Here is a 17,535-nt window from a genome sequence, read left to right as displayed (position 1 = left end):
TGGACAGTGGGGTTTCCACCCCCCTCAAGCATTTATCCTTTGGGTTATAAATAATCCAGTTCCAGGATAACTTGCTCTTGATCCTAAACAAATTCAGTGATAAGGAAGACAGGAAAACTGTCTAGGCAATTCTGCATAAAAGCCACAGAATTTCCTCTGGGGAGAGCCCCACATCTGTGTTCAGAGTGATGCTCATAGGAACAGCTGATGCAGAGGAACAGGCCTGGGTGGAAATGGCCCGGTGTCCTTATAGCCTAGGCCAGATGGGACCTGTATGGACAAGCAGGAAAACTTGAACAAGAGACCAAAGATCAAATGAGTTAAAATTACACCAACAGACAAACTTAGTCTTTAGCACATTAACTGAATAATAAAACAGAAGTCAATAAAGCAAAATAAAAATAATAATTGAAAACAAGACATTTCCTAATTTTTAACTATTCATTCATGATAAACGGTTTTAAGAATGAAACAGTTCTTAGCCAGGCGCGGTGGCTCACTTCTGTAATTCCAGTACTTTGGGAGGGCCAAGGTGGGCGGATCACGAGGTCAGGAGATCGAGACCATCCTGGCTCACACGGTGAAACCCTGTCTCCACTAAAAAAATACAAAAAATTAGCCGGGCATGGTGGTGGGCACCTGTAGTCCCAGCTACTCGGGAGGCTGAGGCAGGAGAATGGCATGAACCCAGGAGGCAGAGGTTGCAGTGAGGCGAGATTGCGCCACTGTACTCCAGCCTGGGTGATAGAACGAGACTCTGTCTCAATTAAAAAAAAAAAAAGAACCAGTTCTTAAACTCCACTGAATTGCACTGATTCTTTGGATGAAGCCTGTGCCTGGACTGAGGCAGATTCTGACTTGATTTATCAAGAGGCCCAGCTCGGGTTTCTAATCCATAGATGGATAGTTTTGCAGTTCTCCAGGCCTCTTGCCCCAGGTAATGTGTGTTACAGCTCGAAGGCAAAGTTGCTGGAGTCCTGAGGCAGCTTCCTCAATTCCTCTCCTAGGCCACAGGCCCACAACTTTGGTTTACTGTATTAAGGGTTTGAGTGCCGGCTGGGCGTGGTGGCTCATACCTATAATCCCAGCACTTTGGGAGGCTGAGGTGGGTGGATCATCTGAGGTCGGGAGTTCAAGACCAGCCTGACCAACATGGAGAAACCCCATCTCTACTGAAAATACAGAAATTAGCCGGGTGTGGTAGCGGGTGCCTGTAATCCCAGCTACTCGGGAGGCTGAGGCCGGAGAATCGCTTGAGTCCGGGAGGCGGAGGTTGCAGTGAGCTGAGATCGTGCCATTATACTCCCGCCTGGGCAACAAGAGCGAAATTCTGTCTCAATAAATAAATAAATAGAGTTTGAGTGCCTCTCCCCACATAGACTCCTAAGGTGCCAGACATGGAGAGGCTTTGAGCCATTATCTAGACTAGCCCCTAATTCTACAGAGAGGCCCAGAGAGGCAAAGTGGCTTATTCAAAGCACACAGCTTCTGGCCAGGCGTGGCGCTCACGCCTGTATAGATCCTAGCACTTTAGGACGCCAAGGCGGGCTGATCACCCGAGGTCAAGAGTTTGAGACTAGTCTGGCCAACATGGTGAACCCCCATCTCTACTAAAAATACAAAAATTAGCTGGGCATGGTGGTGCATGCCTGTAATCTCAGCTACCGGGGAGTCTGAGGCAGGAGAATCGCTTGAACCCGGGAGGCAGAGGCTGCAGTGAGCCGAGATGGCACCATTGCACTTCAGCCTGGGCTACAGAGTGAGACTGCGTCTCAAAAAATAAAAAAATAAAAATAAAAACAAAGCACACAGCTTCCAAGGGTAGGGAGTGCTATGTTCTGTGCCTACTTTCCTTCATTTTCCTTTCATATTTTATTCCTTACTCCAATGCCCTTTTGAGTTTTGTAATCCTTCCTCCTCCACTCCATTCCTCCTTTCCCCTTGTTGCCCACAGCGTTTGTCCTGGCGGGTTCTGGCTTTTAGGAAGACTCTGAGACACTGAGAGACCCTGCCCCCGATTTCTTCTCTGGCTCAGGGTACAGGTTACCTTCAGCGCCATGGCCTTTTCATCAAGGTTCGCCTTCTGGGAGCAAAAGGAAAGTTGGATTTTAAAATCTTTATGTTTTTCCTGTGTGCTTAGCATGTTGTGTCTGCAGGCAGGAGACTGGCTTGTGGGAGAGGGAGCTTTGGAAGCTAGAGATGGACTGAGGCACGTGTGTATAATTGGGGGTGGCAGGGAGAATGACGGGGAGGGGCTGGTGAACTCCCTATTCTGGCTGGATGGGTTCCTGTGCTGAGTCATGCTCCTCCCCTAAGCCCCACCTCTGGTAAGGTGAGCTGCCTTTTGTCCTGCTGGTGTCCCGCTGGGTTAACCCCTCCACACCCTTCCCACCACCCTGCTGCCTTGACTCACCCCTGGAACGTGGGCTGCTGTGGAGGGACCACTGGAACTGGGTCTCCCTGAGCCTGGGGACTGCAGTGGGTAGGAGGACAAGGGGCTGAGGGTGAGGAGTCAGGCCAGGTGGCCACCTGGGTCCAGAGGGTGATTCAGGCCGCAGACTTGGAATTGCCTGCGTGTGTTCCTTTATGTGTGTGCATAGTCCCCATCTGGGCAGTGACCTACAACAGCCAGAGCCCTTCTGGTGGGGGAGGGAGCAGTGAGTCAGCCTGACGCTAAATCCAGAGCTGAGCTCAGAGCTGGGCCCAGTGTTTCAGACACTTGGGGGGCACCCAGTGTTTTCCCCAATGCCACACCTTGGGCCAGACATTTGGGGTCCCAAATTTGAGCCACTGGAGGGAGGACAGATTTGGAGCTGGTGAAGAACACAGAGTGGACTTGGAATCTGGGCCACCTTGGAACCCAAGTTAACAGCACTGCATGCAGTAATGAATGTATCTGTGTGATTTGCAAACACTTGTCCTCCCACTAACCTGTATGCCCTGGAACTACTGCATGGTGTGATCCCTGGGGCAGCAAGGGGAAGAGTGATGGCTTGGTGGGGGGCAGCAGGCACAGACCTAGACCCTGCCACTCTTCCTCACTCTGTCCCCCAGCCCCTGCCTTCCCTTTCTCTGCTCCGATTCCAATTCTTAAAGAAGTAGGCTCCACTCTGATGAATATTTGTCATTTTCCCCCGTCCTTGGCATTGTGAGCTAACTATGAGGCTTGAGCCTGTTGCAGATAGCTCTGTGGACAAGATGCAGCTTTAAAACTGCAGCGGCGGCCGGGCGCGGTGGCTCAAGCCTGTAATCCCAGCACTTTGGGAGGCCGAGACGGGCGGATCACGAGGTCAGGAGATCGAGACCATCCTGGCTAATACGGTGAAACCCCGTCTCTACTAAAAAATACAAAAAAAAAAGCTAGCCGGGCAAGGTGGCGGGCGCCTGTAGTCCCAGCTACTCGGGAGGCTGAGGCAGGAGAATGGCGTAAACCCGGGAGGCGGAGCTTGCAGTGAGCTGAGAGCCGGCCACTGCACTCCAGCCTGGGCGGCAGAGCAAGACTCCGTCTCAAAAAAAAAAAAAAAAAAACTGCAGCGGCTATCACGCCAGCCAGTGCCCCTGGCACTGCTAATTTGAGCTCAAAATTAGCCATAGACCCTGGTTAAAATCGGAGAGTCCCCCCAAGTGGATCATGTAAATGATTCTGGATGTTTCTAAGGATTTTTTCCCTTAGGAATCAAGGACTTCTTGCCATGCTCCTACCCACATTGTGCTGGGAAGGAGAGGCACGCTGAGGAGGTAGGGTTGGTAACAGGCCTGTCTTTTTCCTGTAGTCCTAGGTGACTCAGGAAAGAGGAGAAATTAAATCCACTAGGACTGCCTGAGCTTTTGGAGGGAGAGATACGGGTGAGGGGAAAGGAGAAGGCTCTTTTAAACTTGAGGCCTGGGTCTGTTGTGAGCCAGTTTCTGAACTGAAAGAACCTTCAGAGCTTCCACATCATCTGCCCCTTTTCCAGATGTGTGATGGTGTCTGCTGTTTCCACGACTCCACTCCTCCCCTCTGACTCAGGCCAGCCAGCTTCTGGGCTCCAGCACAAACCCCTGGCCACAGTGTCCGGAGCTTAGGCATCTTTCCTTCCTCCATACCCCGCCCCTAGCTTCAGGGTTCCCTCCCTCGGCTGCATGGTTGGCAGTTTTGTGAGTCTGAGGTTAAGAAAATATCTGGCCTCCTGAATCTCTGCCTCTGCCCAACTCCCTGCCTCCAGCAAGAGCTCAGCTGAGCTTGGGGAATTGTGCAGGATCAAGAAGCAAGTCAGAGCCAGCCCGATAGGGGCCAACCTTCACTCTACTCTAAAAGCTGCTGGCCCACAGGTACCCATACTGGGTTACTTTTACCTCCTCTGTCACTAGATCAGGGGCTTTTTGTTCAAACCACTTCTTGCCTGAGCTGGGGATGACTCTTGTAGTTTGGATGAGTTACATTAGCTGGATCTTCCTATCTGCCATGTAACCAAAGCCATGATGGCGCTGTGGGTGGACCTCTTTAGCCCCCAAAGTGGGCAAAGTGGCTGGTCGCTGAGGGCAAGGGTACTTGGCTTTTGCCCCCACAGACTCTTCATTCTTGAAGTCATCACTGAATAGTTCTGATTCTAGGATAGGATAACTCTTGCCCAGGTCCCCTAGCCTTGGTATTCCTAAAGACCCAGGAGCTCCACCTCTTAGGGAGAGGGAGGCCCCTTCAATGTTCTCTCCCTGTGCTTTTAGTGCTGGGTCTCCCAGCCTTGACCTGCCAGTGACTTCTTCATCTGCTCCCTCAGGTTAAAGAGGAGGACAAAACTCTGCCAAAGCCTGGCTCTCCTGGCAAGGAGGAAGGGGCTGTAAGTGTATCCCTGAGTTCTCCGAGATGTGCATGCGTGTGTGTGCGTGCGTGTGTGCATGTGTGTGTGCACACGCGTGTGTGTGTGCATGTGTGTGTTTGCCCCTGCACCCACTAGCCCTGGACTAGCCTGTGAGACAGCTCCGTGGAGTAGGTGAGGATTGCAGGGGACCCCTTCCTGTGTGGCTCAGCTGGAGAGAACTCTAGTAAAGGGGAAGAAAGTATGGTGTGTGTGATGCCAGCCTCACGTGTGTGAAGGAGATAGCCAGGGTGCTTTGGGGACCTCCCTTAACCTCAGTCCCTAATCCCCTTAAGTTGCCTCCGTTTGCTTCTGGTGTCCTGAACCCTTTGGGCCTGGAGAGGCTTCGGTGGGCAAACACTTAGGTCAGGGAGCGTCAAATGAGAGCTCAGCTGTTGGGATTCTTCAGCCTGCTCTGGGTGGCACAAGGCAAGGGCGTGGAGGGACTTGACTGCAGTCGCTGCTGTCTCTTCCAAGACCCTGTCAGCTGCTTGGTGCAGGTGACCTGGAGGCAGGCTCCAGCTACCCACTGCCTCCAGCCCCAGTGCATTGGGATAGAGACCCTGAATAAACCTGGACTTGCCTAAAGCAAGAGAGGAGAATCGGTTTCTGAATAGCCAAGTCCAGAGATGTGTAGTTAGGAGAGGGCAGCTGGTGGCACAGGGGGCAGGAGTGCCCAGGGCTCTGGGGCAGAGCTGGATCACAACACAGATCCTTCCTTCATTACCCCAGATGGTGCCTGTCCTGGCTCCCCATACTTCCTTGGACAATTTGATTAGTCAGGCACTGTGGCTTCCACCTGATCTGCAAACAATCCTGGAAAGCCAGCCTGTGATTTGAAAGGGATGTGCGTGTGTGAGGGAGAGGCCTCAGAGTTGCCCAGAATTTATTTTATTTTTTTGCAAAAACTACATGTAAAGTGCTTGGAAGAGTGCCATGGCCCATAGTAAGTACATAGTAAGTACTATCATCATCATTGTCATCACCATTGTCATCATTTTCTTTTTTTTTTTTTTTTTGAGACAGGGTCTTACTCTGTCACCCAGGCTGAAATGCAGTGGTGCCATCTCAGCTCACTGCAACCTCTGCCTCCCAGGCTCAAGCTATCCTCCCACCTCAGCCTCCTGAGTAGTGTAGCTGGGACTATAGGCCCACACCATCAAGCCTGGATAATTTTTGTATTTTTTGTAGAAACAGTTTCACCATGTTGCCCAGGCTGGTGTTGAACTCCTGAGCTCAAGCAATCTCCCTGCCTTGGCCTCCAAAAGTGCTAGGATTACAGGCGTGAGCCACCACACCTGGCCCATCGTCATCATCTTAATGATGGAAGGGGGATGGGAGAAAAGCCAGAAGAGGGAGGGGAGGAGTGTAGGATCCAGTGGCTAGGGCCACTGGCCAACTCTGCAGTGCCCTGGCATGCCACTGATCACTCTTGGCCTAAGAGGTTGAGGAAGAGGCACCTTCAAGCTTTTACTCTCTCTATCCCTTCAGCAGAGCCAACCTGTAACCAGGGCCTAGATTAAGGCCCTTGGCTCAGCTCTGCGCAAAAGGTGGAGCAACTTCTTGTGGCATCCAGAGGCAGCAGCTCCCAGGTGTGCTTACTATGAGCATCTTCCTGCATCCAAGCAAGCATGGGCAGGTGGGCCTTCACAGAGCCCAGTGCCCATATGTGTTCTAGAACCAAGATCATTGTTTTGGGCAACAAGGACTCAAGCACAGCTCAGCTGGTGACAGAGCTCTGCCTGGCCAACAAGGAGACCCCCGGTTGCCCTTACTCCCCCCAGGCAATGGGGCTGGCTTTATGGGAAACTGTCCTGCTGTTAGCCAGCCTGGCCTTCCAGTGGCAGTCCCTTGGGACCCAGACAGTTAGCACCGGTGTGTGAGGGAAGGGTGGGCATACCAGCTAGAGTATACCAGTCCGCTCCAGGGCAGAATGGAGCTGAGGCTGCTTGAGTGCTTAACCCTTTGTGGGCTATACACACACTCTGGGAGCTAGGGGGTCTCCAAACCCTTGAGAGGTTTGCCGGAGGAAAACTGCAAAGAGACTGCAGAAAGCAGGCTAAACTGGAAGCTTCCTGGGCCCATGCTGGGCTCCGCAGCGCTTGAGAATATAGTTGAAGGGCAGACAGTGGCCACAGACGAGGGATACTGCGAGGAGGAGGCTTGGCATGTCTTGGGGCCAGGAAGAGCTCTTTGATCATTTTTTCCTTCAGGATGGGCAGGCTTTTGGTCTGACTGCCCAGCAAACAGGTGATGGAAGGACCGAGGACCACAAAGGCAGGAAGCCCTGGAGTTAGGCCTGGGATTGGTGGTGGGAATGGAGGTGGTACTTGGCTGTTTGACGTCTCCATGCTCCATCTCTGCTGCGTCTGAGCTGTGAGGCAGTGGGCTCGCCTAGATTGGGACTTGGTTGCTGCCCTAACACAAAGCCAGTAACCCCAGAGCGCCTCACAGGCCTCTGGGCACTGTGTGCCAGCATCTCACAGGTCCATGCTGAGCCTGGGGTGGACAGCAGGTGACAGTAGTACCTGATCGTGCTTTGTAGAAAAGAAGCCAGACTCTTAGCTGCAATTGTCCTATCTGGAAGATGGAAAGTGGGCTTCCTGGGGTAGCCTCCTGGAACCATGTGTTGCTTTGGATGAATGGGAGATCTGTTCCAGGGCATGAGGTCACACCTTCTTACTCCCTCTGCATGGGATGGGCAGGGCTGCAGGGGGTGATGCTAACGTCTACCTGTGTTTGTATGACTGTAGCTAGAGGGCAGCTCAAAGGAAGGCAACGGCCCATCTAGGAGTCCTCAGCCTCCCACCAGCCCGATACCCCCAGAGACTTCCCAGAGAGCCAAGAGCCCTGCACCCACACTCGCCATGAATGGCCTGGGAGCTGCCACAGCAGAAGGCCCAAGCGAAGAGGTCCAGGGCCTGTCCCGGAAGCGGGTGGCAAATGCAGTGAGGAAGGTGGTGAGTAAGGTGCTGCCCAGCGAGGAGCTTGGGAATGCCAAGGAGCCCCCAGGCAGAGGAGTCAAGTCTCCTGAGCACCCGACTCGAAGCAAGAGGGGAGAAAAGGCAGCTTCTAGTCCCAAGCCGCCACCCCCTCCTCCGCCTCCCCCTGCTCTGCCTAAGCCTGAAGCGAAGAAGGAGGCAGCCAAGGATGAGCTCTCCCTAGGCCTGCGGAGCCTGATGTCTCGGGGCAGGGGCAAGGAGCACAAGGCCCGCGGCAAGCAGTCTCCTGGGAAGGGGGAGAAGCCCGCCAGCCAGAAGCCAGGCTCCCCAGACTGGGTGGACTCCCCAGAGAAAGCAGGATCCCCAGCCAAGCCTGAAACCCCAAAGAAGCAGCGCTCCCCAGCCCCACTGGAAGAGCTGGCGGGCCCAGGCTCCGCTGGCCCGAAGTCAGACCTCACTGGAGAGCAGCAGTCCAAGTCACCAGTCCCTGGTGTGAAGCAGGAGGTACAAGAGTGTGTCACTAACCACTCCTGCCCCTCACCACCATCGCTCAAGGGCCAGACACCCTCACAACTGGCTTCCCCAAGCCACCTCAATGAACCCCGCATGACCAAGAGGCTGGGCCTAGGGTCATGTGCTGACAGCAGGGGCTGCACGGCTTTCCCTAACCCAATGCGGACCCCGCAGTTGCCTGGGCTCTGGCCTGGCAGCTGGGATGGAAACTGCTAACCAGCATGCTGCTGGCCTTGCCATGGAAGTCAGGGCCTGGTCCCCAGCTACACGGCGCCAGCTTGAGGCCCCAGACCCAAAGCCGAGGATCAGAGTCTCAGCAGATAGTTCCGGGCGGAAAGATGTTTTCTCAAGTCTGGGGTCTGGGCTTGCATTCCCAGCCACTCATCCCCTGGGACCTCAGCAAAGTCCCATCTCAGACTTCCCCTGTTGAGTGGGGATAGTACGGGTCCAAAATTTCTTCTCTGATACCCTGGGTGTGGAAGTATTTGGGAAATTAGTAATCTTTGTATTTTAGTGCCATACAGTATACATAATGAGCAACAACGCATAACAAACATTAATTATTTCCCAAGCAAAATCTATGAATATTCACACAACAGGGGCATAGAGGATAAACTGCCAGGTTTTGCCGCCAAAATAGTTAAGAAAAATGTTTTCTTTAGGGGGCTTTTGGGATTTTGGAATTGCAAATAAGGGATAATAAGGGTTTTAAGTAACCAGAAGATCAGAAATGATACAGATAATGCTCCAAGCTGGTCCCTGGCATGGTGGGTGCTCCATAAATGGTAGCATTGATAGTGGTGCTAGTAACAGTTGTTATTGATGCGCTCACTGCCGTCACTGCCTCCTTTAGGCCTGACCAGCATGACCCTCTGGCAGCAGGACTCGAGGAGCCCTGAGCTTGAATGGCGGATGGGTATAGTGGGCCCCTTGGGGTATAGGACAACCCTGTCTTCCCAGAAAGTGTTCTCTGGGTGGGGCAGGAGGCTGAGAAGCAGGAGGGAGGGTCAGTCCAGCCTCTTTCCCTTGGAAAGTGTTGCCTTCTTGGCTGGCCTCTGAGTTGGGGACAGTTCTCTTCAAGTTTCCCTTTTGTGGATCCTGCTGAGGCCTCCCAGGGTGTGGGGGAGGAGCATCAAGTTTTGCCACTACTTCCCTGTGCTCTTGCAGGCTCCTTCTGGCTGGAAGGAGAGGAGTCTGGAGGGTGTGGGGGAACAGCCTGAGAGGCCTTGAGGCCCTCCCTGACTGCTAACTCCTGGGACCTGGGGAGCCTTGTTGTTCCCCATTCTTCCTGGGCATTGCAGCACTTAGAGAAAAGCCAGCCGCTGCTTTTCCCACCCGCCTGGCCCAGTCTGTGAATTGGGGAAGTGCCTGTTCCTGCTCACAGGGAGGAACTGGCATGGGCATTTTGGGCAGGGTGCAGGCAGAACTGTCAGTCACTCTGGAGAGCCCATAAGCAGGTGGGGAGTGTCGTGGTCCTGTTCCCGGGCGGCTGCCCTCCCCTCGGACTCCCTGTCCCTCCTCCTCTCACAAGGGAGGAGTTGGGAGCTGAGACATACCCTGACCTGGAGTTTAGCCACCTGTCACCTGGGCCTGGGACAGGGTCCAGAGGGCAAGTGGGATAATAGGGCCATTTGGTGCTCAAGATAGGCAGGTGGGAAGAAATAACCCCAGAACTCCCAGGCACCTGTTCTTTTTTTCTGATCTGATAGTTTAAAAACTCAGATTGCCGCGGGGCTTGCTCCCTGACCTTGCTCCCCTTCCCTGGTGGGTCCCAGTGGCTTCCTGGGCTGGGAGCTCTGCATGCTGCGGCCTCGCCGTTTCTGGGCTGGGACTAATAGTGGTTTAACCTTTAGGCAGGAGCTGCCAAGGTCCAGCTGACCCCCGTGGAAGAGGCTCACCAGCGGCTGGAGAGGATCTTCACAGCTTCTGTAATGCCCCTCTTGTGTGTGGGTCCCAGTCCCTGGCCGCCCTCTTCCTGAGGCTGGCGGCAGGACCCTGTGTGTGTCTGTAGGCGCGCTGACCATGAAGGTGGCTCCGTGGCGGCCTGTGGGCCCTCATGTTGGGCCCTCGAAGAAATGAGAGAACTGCTCTGGGGAGAGTGGTTCCTCCAGAGAGCCCAAAGCGCTGTGCATGTGGGAAGGCACCCCTCCTCGCTCAGGGCCCAGTCCCTTTCTCTGGCCACGTTGTCCTACCTCTAGGACATGTGTTGGTGGCAGGGCCTGGCGGGTGGTAAGGAAGGGTGCTGTCACTATTTTTGGTGCCCTGGCTCTCCAGACCCAGGTGGGGCCTGTTAACTCCTTGCCCATTTCTAACAGGTAACATCCAAGTTCTGGTTGACTCACCTTCCTCCCCAGAAAGGCTTTTCAGGGCTTTAAGTAACCAGAGAGGTCAAGGCTGGCCACAGGGTTTGCCCACGGTACCTTGGCTCTTGGGCAGCTGTCAAGTGGTTCCCAGGTTGGATCTAGATGGGGTCGGTGTGCCTGGCTGGCAGAGGTGGGAGTGCTGTAGGGTGCGTCGGAGTTGAGGAAGAGATTTTAGACTGGAAGCTGCTGGGAGCTGTGTTCTATGAGAGGTGCAGGGCGACAGCTCTGAATGCAGCCCTTGGCCTGGGGAGTGGCACCCTTGGGCTGTGTTAGAAAGCAAGGAACAGCTCTGTGCTGGTGGCCACAGCGGAGCTAGGCTGAGAAATGCTCTGGAGATAAAAGGCAGGAGGCTGGCAGGGGGCCCAGGCCTTGGGTGTGGTGAGGTGGCCTGGCCTGGTAGACACACAGAAGAGGGAGCCTGATTCAGAACAGACTGGATGGCCAGCCCAGGAGAGACTGTGGCCAGAGGCAGAGTGGCAGACTCCTGCCCAGGCCACTGGGAATGACTTAGAGGAGCATCTCCTCTGAGAGGCCTGGTGGTCACTAGTGTCTCTTCACCTTCCTGGCCTCTCCTTGACTGGGTGCAGTTCACCTGCTCAGGCCAGGTCCTGGCACCAAACTCCCCCACCTTCACTCCTGAGCCTTGGACAACCAGGGAGTGCCGGCCCACTTGACTCAGGAGTGCTTGCTAAAGGGGACGTGCCAGTGGTCTGCTTGTCTTCACCCTTCTTCTCTCTCTCTCCTTTGCTTGCTGTCGGTAGCTGGACTCTGAGGCCGCCTCTCGTGCCCACAGCCAGGTAGGGTGCTCTCCCCCCACTCAGGAGCCCTCCGCTCCCTCCGGTGACCACCCAGCGCCCCCGGCCTACACCTGGGCTGGCGTCTGTGCTCGGGCCTCCTGCTGGAGTGTAAGGCCTCTTTCCCCTCCAGGCTCCCACCCTGTGTCTGGGAGGATCCCAGCGGGAGGTAGTACCAGGAGCTTGAGATGGTACAGCTCTGTGTCAAGCCCCTGGGGAGTATCTAGACCAAATGTCACCCTTCAAGTCGGGCCCATGTGGCATGTGGTTCTCAGCCACTGGAGCCCAAGGGGGATCTGGTTGACTTCTAGGTGTTTCAACTCTGCTCTCTCTGGAGAGAGAAAGCTGAAAAGGCCCACCCCATGCCTGAACATGAGACATTCTCTGTCTCCACCTCTTGGCCAATGTGAGAAACCCATTTTCAGATGCACTTTAAAGGAGTTAGTTACAGGCTATAATGTCACCTTCTTCATCAGTCCCCAAATACCTGGTGCCTATTCAACACAAAGGTCTCCCCTGTCTTATGTGATTTGGAAAAAAAAAAAAAATTACAACATTGTAATGATTTTTATAAAGTTATAGTTCTTCAAATATAAAGAACTAGCCTTTTTAATGTCCTCACTTAACACACCAAAATGTTGCCAGCCGTGTGGTGATCCTCCTATTCAAAGAGTTATTTCATGGGTCCATGAAACCCAGAGATCTGGGAGCCACTGGTGCAGCCCAGCCCTCCTGCTCCAATCTGGGGAAGGGCCATCCAGCACTGGAGGGATCTGCTAAAGCCAGAAGCCAACCTGGGAGGAGAGCACACATCTCCTTTTCTTTCAACTCTAAGAAATATAACAAAGAACATACTTCTTTTTTTTTTTTTTTTGGATTCAATTTGAAGATTCAATTTTATTCAACAACTTACTGACATGAGAGACTCAAGTTTTAAAAATACATATATCATATTATTACTGGTCTATTACACTGTATTATTCACCTTATTTCAACTTTTTTGTATATCTGTTTTCCCCTTAAATTCCCTGCTATTATTTATTTATTTATTTATTATTATTATTTTTTATGATACTTTAAGTTCTAGGGTACATGTGGATAACGTGCAGGTTTGTTACATATGTATGCTTGTGCCATGTTGGTGTGCTGCACCCACAAAGAACATACTTCTTATGTTTCCTTATCTTTTCCTGATTTCTCACTCAGGGGGTCAGGACCCAGGCAGTGTCCATGCCTGGGCCTCAGGTTTCAGGCTGATTGTGCCTCACAGCTGGGACCCTCTGAGAGTGTAGGGGCTTGGACTCACCCGGGGGTGGGTCCATGCTACTGGGGTGCCCATCCCTCACCTGGGGCACAGGATGACCTTGCTGTCATTTCACCCACACACAAGAGGAGCCCGTTGGGCCCTAGGTCCTTCATCTGTTTCCCCAGCTCCCCCAGACACCGTTTCTTCCCAGTTCGAGTGTCCTTAGAAGGTGCCAGGTTTGACAGCCCACACCCTATCAGTACCTATGAATGCTTATTTCTGAGTTGGTGACCTCCTGAGGCCTCTGGGGGCTCCCAGCCCCTTTACACCACTCCTGTGTCCATCTGTATAAGGTGCAAGCCTCTCCCTGTGTTTGACAGAGCAGGGCTGCCCCTACCCCCATATCTCTGGCCGCACTGCCTCGTGCCTTTGTGTGGCATTAGCATGTGCACTAGGTCTGTGTGACAGGGGTCTTTGCTGATGGTAGCATGAAGAAGGAGCAGGGAGGCTGGTGTGTGCACCTGGGTACTGTCCCCCGGCCCAGGTAGAGCAACCACTGGAGGGGAGGGCCAGGGCTGAGGCCAGGGCTCCGAGCCCACCTATCCTTCTGTACTGCGAAGTCCGGGCAACTCCCTACTGAGATCTGAGGACATGCCCTCTCCCAGCTTGGCAAAGGAGGCCCTATCATTTGGATGAAGGGAGAAGCTGGGCATGGAAGATCCTAGTAGCTGTGGCCAGGGTCTAGGGCCTTGGACTCAGGACACTGATCTCCCGGGCTTTGCAGGGTGAAGGGGTAGAGGGTGGCTGAGGGAGAACCTGGTGATTTGCTTTCCGGGGGTCTGCTCTCTCCTGGGCACAAGCTCCCTGTGTCCCTGTCTTGCCAGACCCTCATTGATGGTATGGTCCCTAGCCTTTGTGTCCTGTCCTCAGGGCTCCTCAGAGCCACCCCTGCCTCCTGGCTTCCCCACCCTCTTCCCCGGACACCTCTGATGTCCCTGTGTTCTGTGTCTGTCACCTAACTCATTCCTTGCCCAGTGGCTTGTCTTGAAGCCTGTGATCTCACTTGTCTCCCCTCTCCTGCTGTCCTTGTCCCTGTCTTCTATAGCAGGGCCTGTTTATTCTTCCCTCTCGCTGACAGGCGAAGACAGAAGAGCAGATTGCAGCGGAGGAGGCCTGGAATGAGACGGAGAAGGTGTGGCTGGTCCATAGGGACGGCTTCTCACTGGGTGAGTCTTGGAGTGTCCAGGGGCACGTGTCAGGACTCTCTGGTCTCAGGGCTGGGCAGCAAATGTGCCTTCTGCGTCTGGTGAGGGCTGAGCAGTGAGCGAGAGGCTGGGGATGCAGTGGGGAGGAGGGCAGGACCAAGAAGTTCACACGTGGAGTAGCAGAGGCTTCCCTGGCCCCTCCCAGCTGTCTGTCCCTCCCCTGCAGCCAGTCAACTCAAATCCGAGGAGCTCAGCTTGCCTGAGGGGAAGGTGCGCGTGAAGCTGGACCACGATGGGGCCATCCTGGATGTGGACGAGGATGACGTGGAGAAGGTGAGCAGGGGGCTGGGTTGGGGGAGGAGGCTCAGGAGTGCCCTGGGCAGGGCAGGCCTATCCTCTGGCAGCAGAGATGGGCTCTGCTGCTCCAGTGCCCACCCACCTGTCCTCCCACACAGGCTAATGCTCCCTCCTGCGACCGTCTGGAGGATCTGGCCTCACTGGTGTACCTCAATGAGTCCAGTGTTCTGCACACCTTGCGCCAGCGCTATGGCGCTAGCCTGCTGCACACGTATGCTGGCCCCAGCCTGCTGGTTCTTGGCCCCCGTGGGGCCCCTGCTGTGTACTCCGAGAAGGTGCGGCACCCTCAAGGCTACCCTGCAGACTCCTGGCCCCACCCCCTGCCCTGGCTCTCTGCCCTTCCCCTGTGGAATCCCACTGGGCTCCTATCCACTCTCACAGTTGACCTTGGGAAGAGGAGTCATTTCAAGAGATGGGGGACAGGACCTCCCCACAACCTTTGATGGAGTCCAGGACTTAGCTTCTGCATTTCCATGCATGGCCTTGGAATCCCTGAGCACTACAGGAGGGAAAATCCAGAAAGATGTGGACCTTAGGGGTGAGGGATGTCTTAATGGGATCAGCTAAGAGCCAACCCCTTCTCTCCCTTGCTCTCCTGCCCAAGGTGATGCACATGTTCAAGGGGTGTCGGCGGGAGGACATGGCACCCCACATCTATGCCGTGGCCCAGACTGCATACAGGGCGATGCTGATGAGCCGTCAGGACCAGTCGATCATCCTCCTGGGTAGTAGTGGCAGTGGCAAGACCACCAGCTGCCAGCATCTGGTGCAGTACCTGGCCACCATCGCGGGCATCAGCGGGAACAAGGTGTTTTCTGGTGAGGCAAGAACAACGGAGAAAACTCAAAGTGGGGAGGGGAGGGGAGTGAGGAGAGAGCACCCTCTTAAGTGCCAGCTCTTTTTCTCCCTGGCCTTTCCATCTCCCCGAAACCCCTCTGTCCATGGGCAGTTCTGTGAATGACCCCAAGCCTTCATACCTCTGGAGCTCCTAGCTGGGGGATGAGCTGCCCCTGGCTTTCCTGATGTCCCCTTGGGCCTGTATTCTGCAGTGGAGAAGTGGCAGGCTCTGTACACCCTCCTGGAAGCCTTTGGGAACAGCCCCACCATCATGAACGGCAATGCCACCCGCTTTTCCCAGATCCTCTCCCTGGACTTTGACCAAGCTGGCCAGGTGGCCTCAGCCTCCATTCAGGTGAGAGTGCTGCCCAGGACTCGGGGTGGTAGGAGATGGGCCACATGATTTCATGACCTAGAAATTAGGCTGTCTCCCATGCCTCATTTTCCTGGGATTCTACCCCAACAAAATTGACCCAGGCACAGGCAGGCTTGCCCTTTGCTACCCGGAGGCATCACCTTCTGCCCTCAGGGCCTCCTGCCCTGGATGGGGCCCGGTCCAGCTTTCTGCCCAGTTCGCTTCACTCTCCCAACCCTGGGGTTGTCCTCACTCTGCTGCTGGGCCTCAGCCTCACACCCATTTTCTGAGATTCATGCTTGGGGCTTCTCTCGGGCCGATTTCACCTAGCAGAGGACCGGCTTATCAGTAAAGTAAGGCCCAGCCAAGGCTGATTCTTTCCTGTGCTAAATACCTCACCACAGGCTCCCATTTCCAGAAGGCAGGCACCTGGGGGCTGGGCAGCGTGGCAGGGCCCCTTTGGGAGCTGGGCCTGTCTTCTTCCACCTCATTCTGGTTTCTGTCCCCAGTTTGATCCTAGAGGGATCTGGTATCTGATTGAGCACCTTGGGAATGAGATGCAGCTGCTTAATTGAGCCAGATGTGGTAGTGCACGCCTGTAGTCCCAGCTACTTGGGAGACTGAAATGGGAGGGTCACTTGAGCCTGGAAAGTTAAGGCTGCAGCAAGCTGTGATTGTGCCACTGCACTCCAGCCTGGGCAACAGAGCAAGACCCTATCTTAAAAAAAAAAAAATTAAAAAACAAGATGCAGGTTGGGTGCAGTGGCTCACGCCTGTAATCCCAGCACTTTGGGAGGCTGAGGTGGGTGGATCACCTGAGGTCAGGAGTTCAAGACCAGCCTGGCCAACATGGTGAAACCCCATCTCTACTAAAAATACAAAAATCAGTTGGGTGTGGTCGTGCATACTGTAATCCCAGCTACTCAGGAGGCCAAGGCAGGAGAATCGCTTGAACCCAGGAGGCGGAGGTTGCAGTGAGCCAAGATCACTTCACTTCGCTGCAGCCTGGGTGACAGAGTGAGACTCCATCTCAAATCTAAAAAAAAAAAAAAATGCAGCTGCTTGTTCCCCAGGGCCTAAAGGACCATGAGTTTGATTCCTTCTGATGTGGGGTGGGAAAAACTTGATCTGGCACTACCCTGCTTACCCACGCCTCCGTGCTGTGCCACAGACAATGCTTCTGGAGAAGCTTCGTGTGGCTCGGCGCCCAGCCAGTGAGGCCACATTCAACGTCTTCTACTACCTGCTGGCCTGTGGGGATGGCACCCTCAGGTGAGATGGGTCAGAGGGTACACAAGGGTGTGTGAGCTCCAGCCCACTGACTGGGCTCCTGGACCTTGATTGCATCCAGGATTAAAGCCACTTGATCACGTCCTGCACTGTTTGGTCATTGTATGTCTGCTATGTGGTAGGCTCTGAGCTAGGCCCCAGGGACGGTGACATGGATGAGATGTAGTCCCTGCCTATCAGGAACTCCCTGGTCCTGGGTACTGGGGCCTGGCTATGTGGGAGGGGAACAGTCAGCCCTTCAGTGTTTCCAGGGCCTAGCTAGGATCTCCATTACCCATGAAGCCACTTCTGGAAAGCAAAGCACACTGAGGTTCTGGTGGCTGGGGACTTGCCTACCATCGCATGACTGGTAGGGGTATTTGAGTCCACACTGGGGCCAAAAAAGCCCATGCCTCTTCCAGTGGCCTCCAGACTAGCCCTTCCTGCCCCGTGTTGGCTGCCTCTGCCACGCTCTTCCCTTCAGACCTTCAGACTTGCTGTGTGTTCACTGAAAAGAGAGAAATGATGAGGCTGAGCCAGCAACCCCAGGCCATTGTCCTCTTTAGCCCTTCTTGTAACTGAGGGCATGGTCTCTGCCTTGGCTGGACTCACCCTTCAGTCAGGTTCCCTGCTCCCTTCTGGGGGCCTGGCTGCATCCTCTTACCAGGGCATGTCTGGTGGCCTGTACTCAGGAGAATGGTGCCCTGACCAGGCATCCAGGCCAGTTAGGAAAGCAGTGGCAGCTGCCTGCCAGTCGGGGATGATGGGAGGATGGGCAGACAGAACTTGGAGTCTGGAAGCTGAGTCTGTCTGTCTCCA

General features: G+C 54.4%; 1 protein-coding gene across 10 annotated transcripts in view; it reads left to right on the top strand.

Moving 5' to 3' along the window:
- MYO18A (myosin XVIIIA) overlaps positions 1-17,535 on the top strand; it is a 106,239-nt gene that overhangs the window by 44,432 nt on the left and 44,272 nt on the right. For 5 of the 10 annotated variants that reach the window (XM_030924243.1, XM_030924244.1, XM_030924240.1 and 2 more), the window contains 10 exons: positions 4,758-4,817; positions 7,589-8,281; positions 10,144-10,218; positions 11,415-11,450; positions 13,832-13,919; positions 14,125-14,231; positions 14,354-14,530; positions 14,860-15,073; positions 15,305-15,447; positions 16,619-16,719. In XM_030924243.1, the coding sequence (XP_030780103.1) occupies positions 4,758-4,817; positions 7,589-8,281; positions 10,144-10,218; positions 11,415-11,450; positions 13,832-13,919; positions 14,125-14,231; positions 14,354-14,530; positions 14,860-15,073; positions 15,305-15,447; positions 16,619-16,719 (1,694 nt within the window). Of the gene's footprint in view, positions 1-1,954; positions 2,097-4,757; positions 4,818-7,588; positions 8,282-10,143; positions 10,219-11,414; positions 11,451-13,831; positions 13,920-14,124; positions 14,232-14,353; positions 14,531-14,859; positions 15,074-15,304; positions 15,448-16,618; positions 16,720-17,535 lie in introns of all 10 variants that reach the window. The other 5 variants (XM_030924246.1, XM_030924245.1, XM_030924241.1 and 2 more) reach the window with 3 other exon arrangements.

The sequence above is a fragment of the Rhinopithecus roxellana genome, chromosome 19 (genome assembly GCF_007565055.1).
Source record: "Rhinopithecus roxellana isolate Shanxi Qingling chromosome 19, ASM756505v1, whole genome shotgun sequence".
Classification (NCBI taxonomy): domain Eukaryota; kingdom Metazoa; phylum Chordata; class Mammalia; order Primates; family Cercopithecidae; genus Rhinopithecus; species Rhinopithecus roxellana.
This window is presented reverse-complemented; position numbering and strand designations above follow the sequence as displayed.